We start from the raw sequence: 25,014 nt of genomic DNA on the forward strand, positions 1-25,014 counted from the left end.
TAGATTCTTATACCATGGTATATTCCAGGTAGATTAAAAATTTGACTAAGGTTAAGTGTTGTGGCACAGTGGGTTAAGCCACCAGTTGGGACACCTGCATCTCAAATTGGAGTGCAAGCTTCAGTCCTGACTACTCTTTCTTTTTCTTTTTTTTTTTTTTTTTTTGACAGAGACAGAAGAGTCTTCCTTTTCTGTTTATTCACCCTCCAATGGCCACTGTGGCCAGCGCACCGCGCTGATCCGAAACCAGGAGCCAGGAGCCTCCTCCTGGTCTCCCATGCAGGTGCAGGGCCCACGCACTTGGGCCATCCTCCACTGCCTTCCCGGGCCACAGCAGAGAGCTGGACTGAAGAGGAGCAACCGGGACTAGAACCCGGTGTGCTGGTGCTGCAGGCGGAGGATTAGCCTATTGAGCCGCGGTGCTGGCCAGGTACTCTGTTTCTCATCCAGCTTCCTGCTAACTCATCCTGGGAGGCAGCAGGTGATGGCTTCAATGTTTGGGCCCCTGACACCAATATAGGAAATTGGTTGGTGTTCTGGGTTCCTAGGTTCGGTCTGGGAGTGACCATTAGGTGAGAGATATCTTTCTCTGTCATTCTGCTTTTTTTTTTTTTTTTTAAGGTTTATTTATTTATTTGAAAGGCAGAGTTAGATCTTCCATCTGCTCGTTTACTCCCCAAATGGCTGCAGCAGTCAGCTTTGCCAATCTAGAGCCAGAAGCTTCTTTCGGGTCTCCCATGCAGGTGCAGGGGCCCAAGGACTTGGGTCATCATCTGCTTTTCCAGGTCACAGCAGAGAGCTGAATTGGAAGTGGAGCAGCCAGGACTCAAACCAGTGCCCATATGGATGCTGGCACTGCATTTGGCAGCTTTACCCGCTGTACCACAATGCTGAGTCCACTCTGCTTTTCAAGTAGGTGAAATTAATTTAAATTTTTTTACTAAATAGAAATGGTGCAAACACGAAAACTTGAAAACAAATGTTCATAACAGCCAAAAAGTGGAAAACAATCTAAATGTTAATCAGTTAATGATTGGATAAATAAAATTTGGTTTATCTACTTTATTCTACCATGAAAGGAAATGCTGCTAAATATTTCAATGTGGATGCACCTTGAAAACATTCTAAGTTAAAGAAGGCACATGTGTTATTCCATTTATTTGAAGTATCCAGACTAGGCAAATATGTAGAAGTAGAAAGTAGACCAATGGGGGCTGGCATTGTGGCACCAGCACCTGAAACGAGCCCCAAGTTGAGTCTAGGCTGCTCTACTTTTAGTTATTTATTTATTTAAACTTACTTATTTGAAAGAGATCTTCCATCTGCTGGTCTACTCCCTGAACAGCCACAACAGCTGGTCTGAAGCCAGGAGCTTCTTCCAGCTTTCCCATGTGGCTGCAGGAGGCCAAGGACTTGGGTCATCTTCCACTACCCTCCCAGGCACTTTTGCAGGGAGCTTGATTGGAAGTGGAACAACCAGGACTTGAACTGGTGCTCATTTGGGATGCCAGCATAACAGGCGGCAGCTTTACCTGCTACACCACGATGCCGGCCCCTGCTCTACTTCTGATTCAGCTCCCCGCTAATGGTTTTAGAGGGCAGCAGATGATCAAGTCCATGGGAGACACGAATGGAGTTTCTGGCTCCTGGATTCAACCTGGCACAGCTTTGGCTATTGTAGCCATCTGGGCAGTGAACGAGTGGATGGAAGATAGATCAATTCTCTCTCTTTCTGTAAATTTGCCTTTCAAATAAAATAAATTTTTATAAAAATACATATTTTTAATCAATACAGTAATTTTACATATAAGGGTATTTTACATACATGGGTACAAGGGCCCAAGCACTTAGGCCATCTTCCACTGCTTTCCCAGGCTCGTTAGCAGGGAGCTGGATTGGAAGTGGAGCAGCTGGGACTCAAACTGGTGCCCATATGGGATGCCAGCACCACAGGTGGAGGCTTAACCTACCATGCCACAGAAGTGGCCTGTATAATAGAATTAAAAGATAAATTTTAGTGCAAAAAAGAAACCCTTTGAAATATCGGTATGGTTTTAGATAATACATATTTTTCATGAACTTTCTGAAGACCCTTTCATATGGATGGATTTCAAAGTTGTTTTTGTAGCAGGTGAAAGTCAGTCCCCCCCCCCCCCCCCCCGTAACTCTGCCTTTCAAATAAATAAATCTTTTCTAAAAAGTTCGTTTGTAAGAGACAGTCTTCTTTCTTTTTCCATCTGCTTGCCACTTTCCCAGGCCATCAGCAGGGAGCTAGATCAGAAATGGAGCAGCTGAGGTGCCCTGTGGGATGCCAGTGGTGGTTTTACCCACCATACCATGACTCCAGTCCTGAAAGAGAAGTGAAAATCCAAGATTGTGTACAGAAAAAACAATAGATACTTCCTACTTTGGAGGTGGCATAGGATGACCATCATGAAAGTCTTAGTTCTGCTTGATAGTTAAATGCCCTTGGGAGTAAATTAGCTTCCCTAAACTTCCAGTTTCTCCATTTGTAGAGATAATATCTTTTATTATTATTTATTTGAGAGGTAGAGATGGAGAGAGAGGTCTTCTGATTCACTTTCCAAATGGCCACAGCGGCTGGAGCCAGACCGATCTGAAGCTAGGAATTTCTAGTCCCAGGTGCTTAGGTCCCTGCACCTGCATAGGAGACCAGGAGGAGGCTCCTGGCTCCTGGCTTCGGATCGGCACAACTCTGGCTGTTGTGGCCGTTTGGGGAGTGAACCAACGGAGGGAAGACCTTTCTCTCCCTCTCACTGTCTGTAACTCTACCTCTCAAATAAATAAATAAAATCTTAAAAAATCAGTCTTGCCTCACAGCATTTCTCTGTAGATTATAATGGTGAGGGCTAAATCTACTTTTCTAGGAGATAATAAATTTAAAGTTTAAAAACTGAAATATATGTTATTTATTGTGTATAAGTTAACTGTTGAGGAAAATGGCTTTTTTCCCCCCCTTTCTTTAAGGATTCCTAGATGAGGTTATGAAGAAGTATGGCAGTTTGGTTCCACTTAGTGAAAAAGATGTCCTTGGAAGATTAAAAGATGTCTTTAATGAAGACTTTTCTAATAGGTATGTGAGTGATAAGGTTAAGCCCTTGAAAATAAAATTGTTTGCAATATATGACTTTTTCTTAATATATGGGGAAAAGAGATACTCAGCAATAGATTGTGTAGAATTCATATTTTTAACTGTTGTTTCAAAATCCTGTTTCAGAAAACCATTTATCAATAGGGAAATTACAAACTACCGGGCCAGACATCAAAAATGCAACTTTCGCATCTTCTACAATAAGCACATGCTGGACATGGATGATCTGGCAACCCTGGATGGTCAGAATTGGCTGAATGACCAGGTTAGTCTGTTGTATGCTCTCAGCACTGGAATGCTGCAGAGGATGTTGGTCAGTAAAATAAAATGTAACCACCTGGTTGGCCTCAGTTATCTTTTGGTATCAAGGATTCTTTGTTCCTTGATACCAAAGTGATACCCAAGTTACTCATTCATTAACCCAGGATCCGTAAGGTTTTATAACAGCAGTATCAATTTTAATCATTCTGATCGCGATGATATGAACTGCATAGGGTTAGTAAGCCATTTTTACTTTTTATAGGTCATTAATATGTACGGAGAGCTGATAATGGATGCAGTACCAGACAAAGTAAGTGAAAACTTCCTCTTCTTCAGGAGAGTCTGTGTATTAAAGGAGTAGTTTTTGAACTTAATGTAATTATTTGATATTCCTTAGATATTTGAAAAAAGGTTAGGATTTTGTCTTGCTCAGTTACTAGGATTGGGGGTAAATTCTGTTCTCCATAGACCCACAGTGCCATTGTTTTCCTGCTTATTTGTGTTAAGGTGGGTGTGTTCATTGGTATTGTCAAGGGTGTGGTTTTTTTTTTTTTTTTTTTTTTTTGACAGGCAGAGTGAGAGAGACAGAGAGAAAGGTCTTCCTTCTGTTGGTTCACCCCTAAATGGCTGCTGCGGCTGGTGCGCTGCGCCGATCCGAAGCCAGGAGCCAGGTGCTTCCTCCTGGTCTCCCATGCGGGTGCAGGGCCCAAACACTTGGGCCATCCTTCACTGCCTTCCTGGGCCACAGCAGAGAGCTGGACTGGAAGAGGCGCAACTGGGACAGAATCTGGCGCCCCAACCAGGACTAGAACTTGGGGTGCCAGTGCTGCAGGCGGAGGTTCTTTTTTTTTTTTTTTTTTTTTTGGTGGGGAGATGCATTTGAGTCTTACTCTCTTTAAAAGTGTGAAATAGTATTGATGTGAAAATACTCAGTTCAAATACAAGCTCAACCCCCATAAATTCTGAATTCTCTTTAAGAGCTTGGTTAGGTACTAAGATTTTTTTTTTAAGCTCTTTTTTTTTTTTTTTTTTAATTGAAAAGTAGAGCTACAGGAAGAGAAAAAGACAGTGCACATTTCCATTTGTTGGTTCACTCCCCCAAATGCCCACAACAGCTGAAGCTGGGCCCAGTTGAAGTCAGGAGCCAGAACTCCACATGGGTCTCCCTTGTGGGTGGCAGGGACCCAACTACTTGAGTTATCACTGCTGCTTCCCAGGGTACACGTTTGCAGGAGCTGGATCAGAAACACTGTGGACATTAGAACCCAGCCACTCTATGGGAAGTGGGCATCCCAAGCAGTGTCTTACTTGCTGAACCACATGCTTGCCCCTAAACTTAGTTTTTAATTTAACATTAATGTTTCTATTCAAGTATTCATACCAATGGAATCTAAAGTTTTCATAAATCGCATAAATGGGTAAATATGAATCTCAGATTCCAACAGTGTTTATGAATAAATGGGAAATATATAGCTTTCCACTTTAAATCACGGATCTAGAGCAGGCATTGTGGTGCAGCCAGTTAAGCCACTGTTTGGAATGCCTGCATCCCATGTCTGGGGTTGTCTCCTTTCTCTGCCTCTGATCCAGCTTTCTGCCAGCACACACCCTGAGAGGTATCAGATGATGGCTCGAGTACTTGGGTTCCTGCTTACCTGGCAAGCCCCAAGAGGAGTTCCTAGCTTTGGGCTTCAGCCTGGTCATGTGCCAGCTATTGCCAGCATTTGGGAAGTGAACCAGCAGATGGAAGATCTCTCCCTTTCTCATCCTGCCTTTCAAATAAATAAAAATAAGTAAATTTTTTTAAAAGTCACAAATCTGTTACATGTGATTAATTGGAATATTGAGGCTGAGTCAAATTTTACTTTTTGTCTAGTTCTTTCAGTCAGAAACTTTTTAAGATTTATGTATTTATTTGAAAGAACACAGAGAAGGAGAGGCAGAGAGAGAGAGAGGTCTTCCATCCACTGGCTCACTACCCAGTTGGTTGCAACAGCCGGAGTTGCACTGATCAGAAACCAGGAGCTAGGGAGTTCTTCCGTGTGTCTCTCGCAGGTACAGGGGCCCAAGGCCTTGGACCATCTTCTACTGCTTTCTCAGGCCATAGCAGAGAGTGGGATTGGAAGTGGAGCAGCTGGGACTTGAACCAGTGCCCATATGGGATGCCGGCACTGCAGGTGGCAGCTTTACCCGCTACACCACAGTACTGGCCCCCTAGGAGTGTGTTTTTTTAACACTCTCCAGAGGATTCTGATGCACACCAAGTTTGAGATTCACTGCTTTAGAAACTTTTACTACAAGTTCTTTTTATCCAAATGTTAGGCTGCATGGTTCTCAAAAGAATGTGCATTAGAATCATCTGGAAAGTTTATAAAACCAGATTGCTGGGCTTTATCCTTTGAGTTTTTGCTGTAGTGGGTTTGGGTGGGGCCTCAGAGTTTATATTTCTAACAAATTGCCAGGTGATGCTGATACTACTGGTCTGGTGACCACACTAAGAACCACAACTATCACAGGTGGGCTGATAGTGTAAATGACTTACAAGCCAGAAATCTGAAGCCAAGGATGCAGATTTGCTCTATATGGCCAGAATAATTCTTTTGTTAGCAGAAATGATCATGCTAATTCATGCCTTTTCACAGTTGTTATGACAACAGGAGTCTTGAAATCCACATTCAGAGGGGGTTAGTTTTGTAATCCATGTCCCCTGAGTTCAAGGTAATGGTTACCTCATTTTTTCATAGCCTCTTTCAACTTTATCAGTTGATTTGAAGAAATTTGACAGGTTGCTTCTCTACTTGATTGGATTTGGATAATCAGTTTACTTCCCCATGCCAGTTCTGACTGTAGACTATAGCCCATAAGGTCATTCTGATGAAAATTTGGGATAGAATCTTATGTAAATCTTATGTATTGTCTGTATTTCATTCATTTTTTAAGGAGAAACTTTTCCTCCTCTTGTCTGTTTTTCTTTCAAAAACATTTTAAAATTTCCATTTTGTTCTGATGTTTAATCTGAGTGTTGCCTAATATATTTGTTGCTTTTATTTGGTATCTGTTCCAGGTTCACTTCTTCAACAGCTTTTTTCACAGACAGCTGGTAACCAAAGGATACAATGGAGTAAAAAGATGGACTAAAAAGGTATTCCCTTTATTCCTTTTTATCCTAAATTTGAAATGAGAAAGAAGCCACATTTGATGAAGGATAAGGGTTTTAATGCCAGCATTATGTTGAATTCGAAGTGACAGATTTTTAGTAACTTCTTCTAAATCTTTCTATTTGAAAGACAAGATACTAAGTGAAATTCTTGAATCTGTCCAGTTGGTTGGCATGCACTGTAAGTGAAAAAGCACTAGGTTGAGAGTTAATAATACTAGTTACTGTGCAAGCTGGACCAGACATTTAACTTGCCTAGGCCTTAGATTACTTATTTGCAAAACACAGTGATAAATCAGGGTACTCTCTAAAGCACCTTCTAATTCTCTATTCAGTAACTGTGCAAGAAACATCGTTTTAAAAGTCCATTTATATTCCATTTTTGATATTTTGATGAAATTACCTACAAGTTCAGATTCCAGAGTCACAGACTTAGAGATGCTGTAACTTCTCCCTTTTGTTGCTTGATGGGTTAGATAATTAAGGGATCTTAAGTAGCGTAAGTAGTTGTAAGTGAAAATAAGTTTTTGTAAAGTACAAGCACCTGATTGAACATTGCTGCATAGGTAGTCATTAATAGCTCCAAGGTGAATGAAATGTGGTTGAGGAGTACAAACCTGAGAAACAGGTGTAATGAACTCAGGAATCAGAGCTGGGTTCAGTCCCCAGTTTGATCCCTGAACGAGCTGTAAGATCTTGGACAAATTATTTAATCGCTGCAAACTTTATTTCATCATCTTTAAAATAAGAACATCTATGGTGTTTACTTTGTTGTGAGGACTAAATGAGATTATGCAAATCATTAAGCACACGATAACCATACAATACAGTGCTAATTGTTACATTATGATTTAGGAAATTACCCACCAAATATGAATTTTAGTTCTTTGGTTTGGTAATACAATTCCTAGAAATTTATTCTAAGAAAAATAATTTTAAAAAAGGAATGTTCTATATGTAAAAAAACTTCATCAGATTGCTGTTTATAGTAGCAGAAATTAAAATGATTGACATTGGTTTCATGGAATAATATGTTGTTAGTTGGTGGTACCCAGTCACTATTTCTTACTGCAAATGTATTGCAAACTGATACAGTGCTAACAAAATAAGGGAGGAAAGGTCATGTTTAAGTTTGTTATGGAGGGCAATCAGAGTGTTTCTAGAATCAATAAATTGGAGGCCGGCGCCGTGGCTTAACAGGCTAATCCTCCGCCTTGCGGTGCCGGCACACCGGGTTCTAGTCCCAGTTGGGGCACTGGATTCTATCCCAGTTGCCCCTCTTCCAGTCCAGCTCTCTGCTATGGCCCGGGAAGGCAGTGGAGGATGGCCCAAGTGCTTGGGCCCTGCACCCGCATGGGAGACCAGGAGAAGCACCTGGCTCCTGGCTTCGGATCAGCGCGATGCGCCGGCCGCAGCGGCCATTGGAGGGTGAACCAGCGGCAAAAAGGAAGACCTTTCTGTCTCTCTCACTATCCACTCTGCCTGTCAAAAAAAAAAAAAAGAATCAATAAATTGGAAAACACAGATTAAATCACACTTCCTGTTAACTCTTATTCCCTCAGTCACATGCTCCAGCCATTTAAGTTCATGGAAAATGGAATTAAAAGTTTATTTTGGTGCAAAAAACACTTTAAATCATGCATAGCTTTTTCATAATGTGAATTTTCTATGAATTTGTTTGAAGAACCTTCATACTGGCTTCCTTGCTTCACTCATTCTTATCTAAAGGCTTTTCCACTTCCTGTTCCTTCTGCCTAGAATGCTTTTCTCCCCCAGATTTATGTAAAATTCATTTCCTCACTTTATGAAGGCCTCTGCTCAGATGCTGTCTGCTTGGAGAGGCCATCCTGAACTGTCCTGTCTAAACTCATGCTCCCCAGTGTTCTCTTCTTACCTTGCTTTATTTTTCCCCCTGATAGTTTTCATTATCTTATTTATAGTATTCATTTTCTGTCCTCCATTAGGATGAATGCTGCATGAGAGTGTATTTATTTTCATGTAGTTATACCAGAGCCGTATTGTTGAAGGAAGTAATTTAGGGATATAAGGGTAATTACTGTGTAAGAACTAAAAATAGTATATGACTTCCATAGTTCTGTTGTTTTTCTGAGATCTTACCACTATGGAAGTATAAGGAGTGTGAAGTCAGGCGTTAGATAAGACATTCCCTTTCTTCCTGGTTCTCTTTTTACCTCAGCAAATATTTATACTTTGTGGTCCTGGTACCAGTAGTAGTAGTTTCGTATTACTTTATTTCCTGTATTCATTTATATATAAAACTGTATAATATTTATCATATGATTATTGTAATTATTTTTCCTACTGAAATTTAGGTCCCTTAAGGCTAGGAATCTTATTTTAGCCCTATATATCTGTTTATTACTCTAGTGCCTCTGCTCTTTAAATGTTTATGTAATAAATAATATTGAGGGATGAAGTAGAATGGACATTGAACCCAAAGTAAAGTGAGGGATTATGGGCATCAATTGTTGATGTTGACAAGGATACAGAAAAAATTCTTGAAGCAAGAAGCTTCCTATATTGCTAAGGGTGTTGGAGCAAGAGAATGACAGCTTAAATCTCAAAAAAACAACAAAAAAAGTCAATTTGATTGTCAAGCTTTTTTTCCAAAATTGTGCTTAAAAACTCAACTGCCACAGACCACTTCTGAGTTTTTTTCTCTCTTGGAACCCCGCTCCTTGCTGCTCTGGCTGGAGGTGTTTGACTCTAATAAATCTTGCTTTTAAATCTAAAAAAAAAAAAAAAAAAAAGATTGACAGGCTGAAAGCTCAGTGGAATCAAGAAGATCTTTAATTGACTCCTGGTGTCAAGTACAGGGGAATGATAGAATAAGAGCTGCTATTATTTGGTAGGTTTGTTAGCAGAGGCATACTTTTTAAAGAAAAAACAAAAAAAAATTTATTTGAAAGGCTGAGCAGTGATGGTAGGGGTTGGTGTGGGTTGGGGGACAGATGTGTTGCATCCACTAGTTCACTCTTCAAATAGCTATAATGGCCAGGGCTCTTCCAGGCTGAAGCCAGGAGCCCAGAACTCCATCTTGGTCTCCCACAAGGGTGGCCCATGTACTTGAACGGTCTTCTGCTGCTTTCCCAGGCACAATAGTAGGGAGCTGGATAAGAAGCAGAGTAGCTGGGACTCTGTTCTCTATTCAGCACTTCCATATGAGATGCCAGCATTGCAGGCAGTGGCATAACCTGCTGTGCCACAATACCAGCACCAGCAGAGGCTTTCAAAATTTTTTTTGAACTCTGATACACCACCAAGAGAAATTTATTTATTTTAAGATTTATTTTATTTGAAAGGCAGAATTAGATCTTCCATCCCCTGGTTCACTCCCCAAATGGCTGCAATAGCCAGGGCTGGGCTGATTGAAAGCTAGAAGCTTGTTTTGGATCTCCCACTTGGGTGCAGGGGCCCACGTACTTGGGCCATCTTCTGCTTTCTCAGGCACATTAGCAGGGAACTGGATCAGAATATAAGCAGTCAGGACTCGAATGAGCACCCACATGGGGATGCCAGCACTGTAGGTGGGGGCTTTACCCACTACACCACAGTGTTGACCCCCACAATACTTTTTAGTGTACCTACAGTTTTAAAAAATTATGTATTTATTTATTGGAAAGGAAGAGTGACAGAGAGAGAAGGGGAAGGAGGGAGTAAAAAGGTAGAGAGAGAGAGGGAGAGAAATTTTCCATCCACTGGTTCACTTCCCAAATGGTTGCACCTGCCAGAGCTCGGCCAAACAGAACCAGGAACCCGGAACTCCATCCAGGTCTCCCATTCAGGTGGTAGGGGCCAAGTACTTGGGCCATCTTCTGATATCTTCCCAGGTCATTAGCAGGGAGCTGAATCAAAACAGTTGCTGGAAACCTGAATTGGCACTCTGAAATGGGATGCAGATGTCACAAGTGACAGCTTAACCCACTGTGCCACAACACTGGCGGCCCTTGTCTGCAAACTTTTGTCATTTTTATTTACTATTTATTTGAGAGGCAGAGAGAGAGAGAGAGCGCAAAAGCACGCACGCAAGCAAGTGCTCTCCCCCAACCCCCCTAGCATCTGGTTCCCTAACCAGATACCTGTAGCAGCCAAGGCTGTGCCCAGGGTCAGAACTGGCAAGCCAATCTAGGTCTCCCACTTGGATGGCAGGGACCTATACCTAAGCCATCACCATGGCCTTTCAGGGTCTGCATTGGCAGGAAGCCAGAACCAAGCCAGATTTGGGAATGAAAGCTAGGCACTCATAGGGACATGAGCATCAGCTGGTAGGCCAAATGCCTGACCATGTGCCTGCGTTTTGAGTGTGATGTGTCATATGAATTTAGGTAGATTTCTTCTAAATGTGTGGTGGTTCTAGAAATGTTTTGGATTTTGGATTTTTTTTTTTTTTTTTTTCCAATGGCCGGCGTGCTGCGGCTGGCGCATCGCGCTGATCCGAAGCCAGGAGCCTGGTGCTTCTCCTGGTCTCCCATGTGGGTGCAGGGCCCAAGCACTTGGGCCATCCTCCACTGCACTCCAGGGCCACAGCAGAGAGCTGGACTGGAAGAGGGGCAACCGGGACAGAATCCAGTGCCCTGACCGGGACGAGAACCTGGTGTGCCAGCACCGCAGGCGGAGGATTAGATTAGCCTATTGAGCTGCGGTGCCGGCCGGATTTTGGATTTTTATGTCAGGAAGGTCAACATGTATCTTTTCATACCTGCCACATACCCCTCCCAGGTTTATGGATGTAGAAACTGAAAAGCAAAAGTGCTAAGGTGTTTTTCTCCAAGGTCACATAGTCTAATAGATTCATTTAGTGTGGGATATTATCTAGGTATCAGAATGCAAGAAAGAAAACTTGAGAAATCCGTCTTGTGTTTTGTTTTGTTTTTTAAGATTTATTTATTGGTGCTGGCACCATGGCATAGTGGGTAAAGCTGCCACCTATACCACCAACATCCTGTATGGGTGCTGGTTTGTGTCCTGGCTACTCCTCTTTCAATTCAGCTCTCTGCTTATGGCTTGGGAAAGCAGTGGAAGATGGCCCAAGTGCTTGGGCCCCTACACCTGTGTGGAAGACATGGAAGAAGCTCCTGGCTTCGGATCAGCCCATTTGGGACTGTATCTTTAAAAAAAATTTATCTGAGAGGGAGAGATAGAAAGAAAGGTCTTCTTCCATCCAGTGGTTCACTCACCAAATGGCCACAATGGCAGTCTGTAGCCAGGAGCTTCTTCTGGTCTCTCAGACGGGTGCAGAGGCCCAAGTACTTGGTTCATCCTCCACTGCTTTCCCAGGCCATAAGCAGAGAGCTGGATCAAAAGAGGAGCAGCTGGGAGATAAACCAGTGCCTGGATGAGATGATAGCATGGAGGCTTAGCCCACTACACCACAGCGCTGGCCTTGGCCCAAGAGATTAGTTTCTGAAAATTTGATGTAGAAGGAATCACTAAAATACTCTCAAAAAATAGCTGAATAAAGACATTCATTCGTTCTTTTACAGATGTTTATGAAACATCTACTATGATCATCCAACCCACAACTGGAATTGTCAGGGGAATAGCGAATATTTTTGGATTGTAAACAGATGTATATTGAAACATGAAGGGTATACTAGGGTTATAAAGGCTATAATAGGAAGTAATGGACGTGTAAGGTATTATCAAGGATCTTTTTGCAATTTCAACACCTGGGAGATCTAAGTGAGTAATAATAGCTAAGGTTTATTTGCTACTTAAAATGTGCTGAGCATAGCTTTATGAATTTTATATTTATCCTGTTATTACTGTCAATAAGTTCATAAGATAGGTACTGTTGTTTTCTACATTTTATAATTGAGGAAATCAAGGCACAAACAAGCTGAGAAAATTTCCATAGTCATCTGGCCAGTAAGTGGAAGAGCCAATATTTGAACTTGAGTCGACCTGCTTTGGATAGAACCCATGATTTCAACTGCTGTACTGAGTCTTTAGAAAGAAAAATAGAAGACTTAAGTATACCTTACACTGTTTTCTCATATCATGTTCTCTTCTGGGACAGTTGTTGAATCTAAGTCAAAATATGCATAAGAAAATTTTGTAAGCATAAAATTAAGGGGCAAAGTGACATCAGACAGTTGATGTCTGATTAAACACAGGTTTAGTAGGGTAACTGAAAAATAGTACTTCTGTATTTTCATGTTTCATATTAGTGTGTTTTATAACTTAGTAGTTAATAAGCATAGGCTTTACAGTAAGACCTAGGCTCAAATTCCAGTTCATTCTTCCTAGTTTCATGAACTTGAGCAGATTAAAGGTCAATAAGTGGAAGCTGTTGCTTTGTTGTTGGTTCTGTGGTGATGGCTGCATTTCTTTGTCTTTTCTTGATCAGGTGGATTTGTTCAAAAAGAGTCTTCTGTTGATTCCTATTCACTTGGAAGTCCACTGGTCTCTCATTACTGTGACGCTCTCTAATCGAATTATTTCATTCTACGATTCTCAAGGCATTCATTTTAAGTTTTGTGTAGAGGTAAGTTAATGTGTTGCCTAATTTGTTCATTTATCTCATGATTAACCAAATAACATCCTAGCTCTAGGTAGACCACCAGAAGCAGTACCGTGGAGGTGCTGTTGGCAGAGAAAAGGACTTCAGCAGGAATCTCCAGGTGGGGAGAGGTAGCTGTCCAAGATGAGAGGGGTCTGAGATACATGCTCTATTTGTATTTTATCAGATGCAAATTATCTTTGCTTTTCCCTTAAGATTGCATTATGAATGTGGTTAGAAATTATTCTCATCATTTTCTCTTGGAGCTAAAATTGGCTTGTAACTTCAAAATATGTTCTGTACAGGGCTGGTGCTGTGGCAGAGCGGGTAAAGCCGCTGCCTGCAGTGCCGGCATCCCATATGGGTGTCCATTCATGTTCTGGCTGCTCTACTTCCAGTACAGCTCTCTGCTATGGCCTAGGAAAGCAGTACAAGATGGCCCAAGTCCTTGGGCCCCTGTATCCATGTGGGAGAACCAGAAGAAGATCCTGGCTCCTGGCTTTGGATTGGCGCAGCTCCAGCCGTTGTGGCCAGTTGGGGAGTGAACCAGTGGATGGAGGACCTCTCTCTCTCTCTCTCTGCCTCTCCTTCTCTGTGTAACTCTGATTTTCAAGTAAATAAATAAAATCTTTTTTAAAAAATGTAGAATAAACTATAACCCAAGAGAATGAAAAGAAATTGGAATAGATGGAAAGACTGCATATTGGGGGAAAAATTCTCTCCAAAGAAATATATACTGATTTTCATCCTAATTAATTTCCCAACAAGACTTCCACTGGAACCTGATAAACACCTTCTAGAATTCATTTTGTATAATATGTGTGCTCAACAGCTAAAGAACAAAAAATGAGTATCAAACCATGTTACAAAGTTTTTGTCATTAAAACTGCACTTATATTGGCTTAGGAATGGACAAGTAGATCGGTAGAAAAGCGTAAAGAATCCAGAAGTAAGTCAGGTATATTTGAGAATTTGGTATGTGGTCATGGTTGGAAGACAAGTTATTTAGTTTCAGCACTGGGAAAATTAGCTGTCTGTTTGGAAGATTATAAGTTCGTTCTTCATACTACATAAAAACAAATTTCAGATGGCATAAAGAACTAGTTTCAGCACTGGGAAAATTAGCTGTCTGTTTGGAAGATTATAAGTTCGTTCTTCATACTACATAAAAACAAATTTCAGATGGCATAAAGAACTAAACATAAAACACAAAACTGTAAAAATATTTGAAAAAATATGGAAGGTGCTGTACTTTTTCTTAAATATTTATTTGAAAGGCAGAGTTACAGAGAGGTAGAGAGAGAGAGAGAGAGAGATCTTCCATCTGCTGGTTCATTGCCCAAATGGCTACAGTGGCCAGCCCTGGGCCAGGAGCCAGGATCTTCAACCTATTCTTTTTTTTTTTTTTTAAGATTTATTTTATTTATTTGAAACTCAGAGTTACATAGAGAGGAGAGGTAGAGAGAGAGAGAGAGGTCTTCCATTCATTGGTTCACTACCCAGATAGCCGCAACAAATGGAGCTGCGCTGATCCGAAGCCAGGAGCCAGGAACTTCTTTCAGGTCTCCCACGCTGGTGCAGGGGCCCAAGGACTTGGGCCATCTTCTGCTGCTATCCCAGGCCATAGCAGGGAGCTAGATTGGAAGAGCAGCATCCAGGACTAGAACTGGTACCCATATGGGATGCCTATGCTTCAGGCCAGGGCTTTAACCCACTGCACCACAGCACCAGCCCCAGTACTGTATTCTTAAGAAGCAGCAGTAGCATTCTTGGAGTAAGGAATTCCTTCTTACATAGAAAGAATGAAACAAAAAAGATACACAGAATAGTTTGGTAGATTTAGCCATATTATTTAAAACTGTATATCATAAATTAGAAGACAAATGAAAGATTTGGGGAATATGTCTGTGATATATATAATACTGTGCAGAATACATAATGAACTCCTACAAATAAATAAGGGGGAAAGTGGACCTAACAGAAATGGTCAAAGGATAATACAAATAATTTTGAGGAAAAATGCATATAATCATTAAACACGTAGAGAGATGTTCAGTCTCTAGAAATAACAGAAATGCAAATTAAAACTACATCATGGTTTCATTTTTTGCCCATGATATGTGAAAAAGTTTGATATATAGTTATATAGGTGTAAGGAAATGGGCATTTTCGTATTTTCTGATGGGATCTATAAATTCTTAGTTACTTGGGGACAGTTGGCATTCCAATATGTTGTAGGTACCTTATAATTGAAATGATGCATCTCCTCTTGCAAACCAGATCTATTTCTAGTATTTACGCCATAAATATGCTTTCGTGTTGGACAGTGTTGTGGCGTAGCAGTTAAGCCTCTGCCTACGATGCCCACATCCTTTATGGGCACCAGTTCTAGACCTAGCTGCTTTGCTTTTGATCCAGCTCCCTGCTCATGCTCCTGGGAAGCAGCAGATGGCCCATGTGCTTGGCCCCTGGCATCCACATTGGAGACCTGGAAGAAACTCTGGGCTCCTGGCCTCGGCCCTGGCTGTTATGGCCATTTGAGGAGTGAACCAGTTAATGGGAGATCTCTCTGTCTCTCCATCTCTCTCTGTAACTCTGCCTTTCCAATAATTAAAAAATAACTCTTCTAAAAAAGAATGCTTCCATATGCACACAAGGATGGACATGTACCTGGTCATTCATTGCGGCATCTCACTTCAACAGTGAAAAATAAAACCTAAATTTAGTTCTATCAAAATACTAGCTAAATGCACTTCAGTGTATCCATTACTAAGATGACCATAGCAGTTAAATGGAATGTAATGGACCTCCATGTTCTAAAGTAGAAAGAGGTCCAAGAAATAACTGAGTTTTAAACCAATTGCAGAGTGATTCAGTGTAATACAGTTATGGAAAAAATACATGTATGAATACATGTCTGTATGTATATATACAAATACACACTCCTGTGTTGTGTACATGTGCATATATATGTATTTGCAAATAGAAAGATGGGACGGATGCTTACCATTTTGATATCAGTGATTACCTTGAAGGGTAAATGTGAAAAGAAGTACAGCTACTAGGTAAAGGCTGTTTTTCCTCATTTGGGAGATATTACTTGCATAATTAATTTTTAAAAGATTTATTTATTTATTTGAAAGAGAGGGAGAGACTTAGATTTGCTGGTTCACTCCCCAAGTAGCCTCAATGTCCAAGCTGAAGCCAGGAGTTTCATGTAAGGCCTCCCACATAGGTTGTGGGGTCTGGGTCATCTGCTTTTCCAAGGCCATCAGCAAGGAGCTGGATCAGAAGTAGAGCTGCCAGGGCTGGTGCCGCGGCTCAATAGGCTAATCCTCCACCTTGCGGCACTGACACACCAGGTTCTAGTCCCGGTCGGGGCACTGGATTCTGTCCCAGTTGCTCCTCTTCCTGTCCAGCTCTCTGCTGTGGCCCGGGAGTGCAGTGGAGGATGGCCCAAGTGCTTGGGCCCTGCACCCGCATGGGAGACCAGGAGAAGCACTTGGCTCCTGGCTTCGGATCAGTGCGGTGCGCCGGCCGCAGCAGCCGTTGGAGGGTGAACCAACGGTAAAGGAAGACCTTTCTCTGTGTCTCTCTCTCTCTCTCACTGTTCACTCTGCCTGTCAAAAATAAAAATAAGTAGAGCTGCCAGGACTTGAACCGGTTCCTATATGACATGCTGGCATTGTAGGTGGCAGCTTTACCCACTATGCTGTGTTAGCTTTGCATAATTAATTTTTAAAATTTTAATTATTTGAGCAGAGAGAGAGCCAGCCAAACAGATATCTTTTGTCTGCTGGGTCATTCCCCTAATGTCTGCAACAGCTGAGACTAAGCCAGGCCAAAGCCAGGAGCTGGGAATTCAATCCAGATCTCCTGTGTGTGTGACAGAGACCCAATCTCTTGAGCCATCACCATTTCCTCTTGGGTTGTGCATCATCAGGAAGCTGCAGTTGGAGTGGAGCTAGAACTCATTGCCAGGAACTTTGATATGGGCTGTGGGTGTTGCTACTAGTGGATGAGCCATAAATCCACCCACCCATTCCTATTGTTAAAAATTACATTTAAAAACTTAGTGTAAAAAAAGCTAATGGCAAGGAAAATCAAGTTTTTGAAATCCAAATTTTTGGTTCTAAGAAATCCAGAGGGAAAAAATGAGGAATCCTCCTTGGCCTAGAGTTCTCTAACTGTGGCCCAGAAGAAGTGGTAAATATCAGGTTTAACTGTGTTTTCTAGTTCACTTCCTTTAATGCCCAGCATGTCCCAAAACCAACATATTCTCCCGCTTGCCAGAGTCTGGCTATGTTGTCTCTTCCCTGGACAATTCTGAGAGATAAGCAAGTATAGCTGTTATTAGTGCTTTCAAGAATCAGATTCTGACACGCAGAGGAGGGCCAAGGGTGTTAGGAAAATCATTTCATCTAGGAAATACTTACTGGTCCTCTGCTGTGTGTCAGACAGTAATCCCAGGGAGTCAGGGAAGGGCTAGACCTACATTTGCCTTCGTGTATCAAATGATGGTTAAACAGAATTTTGTTTATAAAGCATTCAGTTGAGAGGCCTGTAGTGTGGTGCAGCAGGTTAAGCTGCTGCTTACAAAACTGGCATCCCATATTAGAGCACCGGTTCAAGTTCTGGCCGCTCTGCTTCCAATCCAGCTTCCTGATTACATGCTTGGGAAGGCAGCACATGATGGCCTAAGTGCTTTGGCCCCTGCCACCCACATGGGATACCAGGATGGAGTTCTGGCTCCTGGCTTCAGCCTAGTCCAGCTTTGTCTGCTATGGCCTTTTGGGGAATGAACCAGCAGATGGGAGATCTCTGCCTCTGTGTGTGTGTGTGTGTGTGTCTTTTCCTTTCTCCCTGTTTCTCTTCTCTTTCTGAGGCTCTGCCTTTTAGATAGATAGATGGGAAGGAGGGAGGGAGGGAAAGAGAAAGGATGGAAGGATATTTTTTTAAAAACCAGGCAATTGGTTTCCAAATCAATGCTGGATTATTGGGGGCCTGATTCTTCTGAGTCATTGAAAAGTTCCTCTTCTGAAATTTTGTCCAAACCCTCCTGCAGAGGTCTTACCTTTTAAGCAGAATTATAATTGGCTTGATAATTTTGCACATTTGCAAAAACACTAAGAGCAGAGTTTGTTTTGGTAATAACTAAAAGTCATTTAGAACCAAGTACAGTCTATTCAGGCAAATGGGATTAGAAACTTGTTTTAATGGGATTTAGGAGTCAAAAGTGGCTGTGAGAGCTGGGAGCCTGTATCTCCAAAGAGTTGGTGAAAATGTTTTAAACAATCACCAGACAAGTGTGTAGATTCCATGAATGCAGGGATAGCCACTTTATTCACTACTGTGTCCCCAGCACTTGACACATTATATATAGATGTTTAGTAAATATTGAATGTAGTTGACCATTGTAAGGAACAGCCTTCTTTGCCTATATTTTATTATGAATTTACATACATACAAAGAGATTGAAGGCATGAGGGAAATTATGAAACTCCAAATTCTTTACTACGTACTCTGCCCGATTCTGGGGCCGTAGCTCCTCCTTTGCTTCTGTCTGCTGTGGGCAGGTTCCATTTTTCACTGATGGAACACAGCATTTGTGTTGTGGTTTCTTTTTAACCAGAATATAAGAAAGTATTTGCTGACTGAAGCCAGAGAAAAAAATAGACCTGAATTTCTTCAGGGTTGGCAGACTGCTGTTACGAAGGTAAGTATGTGATGCAAATGAAACCCAGGCATTTCCAGGGCATGGAGTGACACCAGGGGTGGGTTGCCTGAAGAGCTTTTGAAGACTGGTGACAAAGATACCAAGGAGAGTCTGGAGGCTTCAGTGAGGAGAGTGGAGAATAAACCTCCCTTTAGTGCTCATTATCTGGCTGCTCAATTTCCCAGTGCTTGTGGAAATATATAACTTCATTCATTTTATATCTGGGCAGCTGCTAATGATGACGTTGCTATACTAAAGAAAAGTTGATTTTTTTAATGGGTGCCATGGCTCTTAATTCCAGCCGACTCATGGACCCAGGGACATGCCAAAATGACTGCTTGAATCCACTGAGGAAGCAAAGCATTGGGCTACTTTCCAAGCATATGGGGAAGAGCTTCAGTCTAAGCAGTGTCTGGATGCAGCACCATGATTGGCCTGTGGACAGTAAAGCTGTGTATGAGGCAGCTGCCTCTGCCTAACCTCCTAATCTTGTCATGAATACCAGCTTCTTCAATTTTATGGTTGGTGCTGTATTATTTTCATAGTATTTTTGTGTCATTTAGGTTGAAGCCTTCTTTTTATTCTGTAGGTAAGGAAACTGAACATATAGGTTCTTGAATGGAGATCTCTGGGTCATAGACAACATTGCAGGCAGGGTCTTAAAATAAACCTTTCACCCAGACCATGATGCATAAGATTTACTACTTCCCCCTTGAACTAAACCAAATATTAAGTTCTAAAATTAAGCTTATGTTTTATAAGTAACCTGATAAAGTAGTTCAAACCAGACCCAAAGCTGGAAATTTTCTGAATGTACCTAACTAGAATACTTGGGTATTCCGGGATTCAGTCAGGGTTGTTCACATTCCCACTTTAGGCACAATCAAAAACGGGTTCTTTTGGAAACAGTTTGCCTTTGTGATTTCTCTCAAACAACAGGACATAGTTGGGTGATATGAGGTGAAAAACCAAGATAACTAAGCAGAGTTTTTACCACCTAAATACTCAGAATCCAGGCATATTTTCTGACCCACAGTTCCATCTTGATTCCAGTACCATTGAATTGATACTAATTATCCAAATGGATGTTTTTAAAATGTTTTTTTTTTGTTTTTGTTTTTCATTTCCTGTTTTTAGGTAAAATGTTGTTTTATAAATCACAGTTCCCACTTGATGGCTCTCTTCACGTAGATAGATGCCTCCATAAAATTAGATGCTTAAGATCTAGAAGTGTAATAGAGGGTAGAAAGAATTTTCCGTCTTGTGTTCATTTTTCCATAAAATTTTTTTCTTATATGAACAGTATTTAATATTACCATAATTACCTTTTTGTTTTTCCCTTAGTGTATTCCACAACAGAAGAATGACAGTGACTGTGGAGTCTTTGTGCTCCAGGTAAAGAAATACTTTTCCTGCAATTTACAATGTATAAATTAAATTTGGGGGATTTAAAGGAGAGATGGTGATCCATGTATGTGGACATGATTCTAGATGCAGGCAGAGGATGCTTTTTCTCTCTGTTGCTGAGTAGTAGTAGTTTCTGCATTCTCAGATGTTCTCATTGGAGGAACTGTCTCCTAAGGCCAAGGGCAAACAACACATAATTATCTTTCTCAAGGGTTATGAATACCTATATTGGAGACTGACATGAGTTTGTCTGTGTCATAGACCATTGGCATCTGCAGTGGTTTTTTAACTTTTTAAAAGGGTTGGCCGGCGCCGCGGCTCAATAGCCTAATCCTCTGCCTGTGGCGCCGGCACACCGGGTTCTAGTCTCAGTTGGGACACTGGATTCTGTCCCGGTTGCTCCTCTTCCAGTCCAGCTCTCTGCTGTGGCCCGAGAGTGCAGTGGAGGATGGCCCAGGTGCTTGAGCCCTGCACCCGCATGGGAGACCAGGAGAGGCATCTGGCTTCTGGCTTCGGATCGGCGCAGTGCACCGGCCGCGGCAGCCATTGGGGGATGAATCAGTGGAAAAAAAGGAAGACCTTTCTCTGTCTCTCTCTCTCTCTCACTGTCCACTCTGCCTGTCCAAAAAAAAAAAAAAAAAATTAATAAAAAAAAATCTTTGGCATGCAACCTATGGACCTTTGACATAATTAGATTTTAAATAAGGGCCACATTCAAAAGCTGTCATCTCATGCTCTAGATCTCCTGAGAGGACTAAAAGGGCTATTAAAATATCAGTTATACATAGAGTTAGAGAGAGAGACAGAGAGAGAAAGGTCTTCCTTCTATTGGTTCACCTTCCCAATTTTTATCAAGAATATTTTGTACCTTCCCCCTTAATCAAGTGGCAATTCCACATGGTTCATCTAATAGTGTGTCTACGTGGATATCTTGATTACAAAAGGGATATTGAATTGATCAAAAGGAATTCAGCCTTAATAATTTGGCAATTTGAGCACTGGTGTTTTTGACACTTGTGTTTTCTTTTAGTGACTTAATAGTTTGATCTGTCAAAGACTGGATAAAGATAATGACTAGGATAGTGTTAATGTCGTTTCCCCATTGGAACGGCAAGAGATTCTAAAGGTCAGATTATTGTATCTGTTTTAGGGATCTGAATTTTACAGATTGGTGAACGTATTTCTCAGATGGCAGCATTAGGCAGCATTAGCACAAACTTGAGAGAGGGTTTTACAGTTCAGTCAGTACTGCACTGCATGGGATCTGCATGCAGCGGTTTATTTCTGCTGGGGTGCTCACAGGACACTGCAACAGAAAAAAACTTGTAACTCATGAATTTAGAGACTTCAAAGATCTTGGACCTTAGGGTCCATTCACGTACCCTACCATTGTTTGGGGTTTGTGCACAAACCCTGGTTCCCACTTAGCAGCCATGTTAGGTCTGGCTATATTCTTAGCAGGTTGTACTTTGGCTGCTATTTTCACAGGATTGTTTTCCCAGATTGGGTCAGGGAGGGGAGTTTCCTAGCCATGTACCTGAAAGTAAATATGTTAAAACATTGTTTTTTACAAGTTTCAACAAACTTTAATGAGATGCTGCCTTAGATTCTATTAGGCCTGCATCCAGTAAAACATATTGGGCTGGCAAACCAGTCCACACGCCAGTTAAGTGTCTCTTGGACCTTTGCAGTACTGCAAGTGCCTCGCCTTAGAGCAGCCTTTCCAGTTTTCCCAAGAAGATATGCCTCGGGTCCGGAAGCGGATTTATAAGGAGCTGTGTGAGTGCCGGCTTATGGACTGAAACTCAGCAAGGACTCTGGGAAGTCTGGCCACATTGGAGCAGATGGTTTGTTACTTGAATCTCCAAACACTTATTTGAATTTTTACAGATATTTCAGATCAGTGGTGTTGAGCCACTATTGTTACCTCAAATTTGTTTTTTGCCCTTATTCATTTCTCCAGCTATACCATGTACTATTTTTTAATGTTCAGTTTGGTTTCATTTTTAATTTTATGGATTCCGCGCGTCCCCCCCATATTTAATATTTATTATCCGAACGCATGCATATAGACAGAGCATGCAGTGAAGAGTATTAAAAAAGCCTAGTAGATTTGGTGCAGCTTTTGAAACTAGTTAGACATGAACTGAATACAGGTTTAAAATTTATTCCCAAAACCTAAAAATGCAAGATGTTTTTGATACAATTTAACTCTAATAGACGTTCCCTGGGGCATAAAGGGTAGCCAGGAGTGGTTTTGACAACGCCAGTCCTGTTTTACTTTTACCAGGAGCACCTTTCACTGACTTCTCTCTCCTAGTGAATCCTAGAGAGATGCATTCCTTTTGAAGGGTGAAATGGAAGTGACTGTAAACTGATGGTGTGTTCTATTTATGGAGGTACACTTGGAAGCACAGTGCCTGCTTTGGGAAGCATTAAGTAAGGTGTGAGAAAAAGATAGTGACTGTGTGGGCCAGTTATCTTAAGTGAAATTTCAAGAATTATCAAACACAGCCTAAATTGCATCAAGACTTTTGCGAAGACATTGAATTACCTGGATTTTTCTGGTTTTTGACCTGTAAAAAAAAAAAATCTTATCCATCAAATCAGTGGTCTAATGAGAATTCAGCCTCTCTAGGAGTAATTTTCAAATTGTCACTTCCTCTGTTTCCACTGCAGAAGATTACAATTTACCAAATACAGTTCTATATCCAGGGTCTCAGAAATGTGAATATCCAACATTGAAGACTGATTTCAGGTCTTTGCAGGTGGAATGAGAATAAAGTAAGTAATAAAGAGTACAGTAAATGTCCCCTTGTCTTCAGCCATGTCAGCAACGTGGGAGGCACGCTTGGCTTCTGCGTGACCAGCCCAGCACTCCAGCACAGGGATTTTCATCTTTTCTACTGAACCTATCTGGGGAAAGGCTGTAAAGTGGCCCTGACCTTCCACTTAACTGCATCAGCATTAAAGTAATGGATCTTAAATCATTAATGTGGCCTTTTATGACGTATTTTCAAAAGAAAGGCAATAAGGAAAGAAGTATATTAAACCTATTCAGTTACCTTTTCTGAACTGGGTGTGGGGGGCAACAAATGTGTATAAAAGAAACTCAGAAGCTTTTTCAGAAAAATAAGCAGTTATACAGCAGAAGATAAATCTGTTTAGGCATGAAAGGTGTTGAAAAGAAAAAGCTGAGATGTTTAGTTGAATTTGGCCCTGAGGGACAGCTGGGAAAGGCTGACTGCCAGCAGCTGAGGGCTGAGTCAGATCATGTGTACACAGAGTTCTTCACACCAGTGCTGACCCTGGGAAACAGCCCCCGCGCCTCTCTGGAGTGCTCCAGACCAAGCTCTTAGCCTAGAACTGGGTCAGTATTTCTTACTATGCTTCAGGTGATTAAAAAGACTGAGAGTAGAGGCACTTCATGCTGCTACTGGCAGGGTTGTGTCAGCATTGGGAAAGATGACATTTTAAAGTGAGGAAGATGTTTTGCTGAGGTTTTCAGACATAATTGTGCAAAACAGGAGATTTTTCAAAATTTGTTTGCAAGACACCTGCCTCTCATTCCGACCCCCAGACTATTACCAAAGTAGCCAATAACATGGCTTTGGATACAAAATGTCTTGTTATTTCAAAGTGAGCTGGTAACTCACTTCCCCACTGACAGCCCAGCCATACCAGAGACTGAATTGTGTTCCTGCCAGAGTCTTAAAGCCCAGAACTTGAGTTGCCATTTCCTTCAGTGTGAGAAATGTGTGTCATGTTAGCACTGAGCCTGCAGGGATGAGCATAGTGACCCTTACGTGAGCTCTCCAAGTGCAGTTACTTTTTCACTTCCAGCTTAATTGGGCACCTTAATGTGTGATGCCCAGCATGGTTTAACCTAAACATTGAGTATTTTGAAAGTCTGTTTTACAAGTGTGTTTGTCATTTATGAAACTTGGTTTCAGCACAAATAGTTGCTTTCCTCTCTCTTCTTGTAATTAGGTATAAACCTCTATTTAGCTCAAGTCCTAAATAGGATGTCTTTTGTCTTGATGTTTGCAATAACTGCTTCCTGCAATAAAGGTATTTTTGAAATAACCCCTGGCTGTTGGTGAAAAAGACAGGCATTGCTTTACTGTTATCAGCTTGGCACTGAACTGTTTGGGTGCCCACAAGGTAGGCAGCCGTTACGCTTTTGGGGTTGAATGCAGGGCTTGTACAAACTTTAAAAGCTGCTTATGAAGGCTTTCAACAAGTTGTCCAATCCTGTGAGCAAACTTACCAGGCTATATAGTCGCTTCTTTTCTAGTGGCCATTCTTTTGTTAATAGCAATGAACATAGGGTTTAAGTCAACTTTTAGTTAAGTTCACTTATAGGGAGCCAACTTTCAGTTAGCTTCATTAAAGATAGAAAAGGAGCAGTTGCTGCTAATAATCCCCCAAACCCCATTTCTGGCTTTTGCATTGTATTTTCTACTTAGCGTTGAATTTGAGTGACATGGTCATCTTGGATTTGCAGGTGGAATAAAACAGTAACAGACCTAATGGTTCACAGCCAACGCTAGCCTAATCTAAGTTGCCCTTTTTTCTCTACACTTGTGGTTCACTGCTTCTCTGGGTTAGAAGTAATGGGGGGGGGGGGGGGTCTGTGGGGTATCAGTCCCTTCAGGCAAGAAAAAGTGTATTAACAGTGTGAATTAGATACACGTATTACCTGCTCTGCTTAACTTACTTATGTTAAGAAACCAAGTTAATTAGCAGTTACAAAGCACATACATTATGTGCTAGGCTCTGCCTCCTGGCCTGAAGAGGATTTAAGGAAAACCATCAAAGTGCTAATTGTATTGGGT

The 25,014-nt window shown here is 41.5% G+C and overlaps 1 protein-coding gene and 1 non-coding gene across 5 annotated transcripts in view; both read left to right on the forward strand.

Moving 5' to 3' along the window:
- SENP5 (SUMO specific peptidase 5) overlaps positions 1-25,006 on the forward strand; it is a 40,199-nt gene extending 15,193 nt beyond the window's left edge. For 3 of the 4 annotated variants that reach the window (XM_062209636.1, XM_062209646.1, XM_062209626.1), the window contains exons 3-10: positions 2,989-3,094; positions 3,239-3,377; positions 3,636-3,683; positions 6,438-6,515; positions 12,901-13,038; positions 18,686-18,769; positions 20,114-20,164; positions 21,868-25,006. In XM_062209636.1, coding sequence (XP_062065620.1) covers positions 2,989-3,094; positions 3,239-3,377; positions 3,636-3,683; positions 6,438-6,515; positions 12,901-13,038; positions 18,686-18,769; positions 20,114-20,164; positions 21,868-21,978 — 755 coding nt within the window. In that variant the 3' untranslated portion in view covers positions 21,979-25,006. Of the gene's footprint in view, positions 1-2,988; positions 3,095-3,238; positions 3,378-3,635; positions 3,684-6,437; positions 6,516-12,900; positions 13,039-13,451; positions 14,358-18,685; positions 18,770-20,113; positions 20,165-21,867 lie in introns of those variants that run through there. The other variant, XM_062209655.1, reaches the window with a different exon arrangement.
- Positions 21,426-21,512, forward strand: LOC133752941 (small nucleolar RNA SNORA8). Its single transcript, XR_009865003.1, has one exon. It is a non-coding gene; the product is annotated as a small nucleolar RNA SNORA8 (small nucleolar RNA).
- Positions 25,007-25,014: the final 8 nt, after the last annotated feature.

The sequence above is a fragment of the Lepus europaeus genome, chromosome 2 (genome assembly GCF_033115175.1).
Source record: "Lepus europaeus isolate LE1 chromosome 2, mLepTim1.pri, whole genome shotgun sequence".
In the NCBI taxonomy this organism is placed as follows: domain Eukaryota; kingdom Metazoa; phylum Chordata; class Mammalia; order Lagomorpha; family Leporidae; genus Lepus; species Lepus europaeus.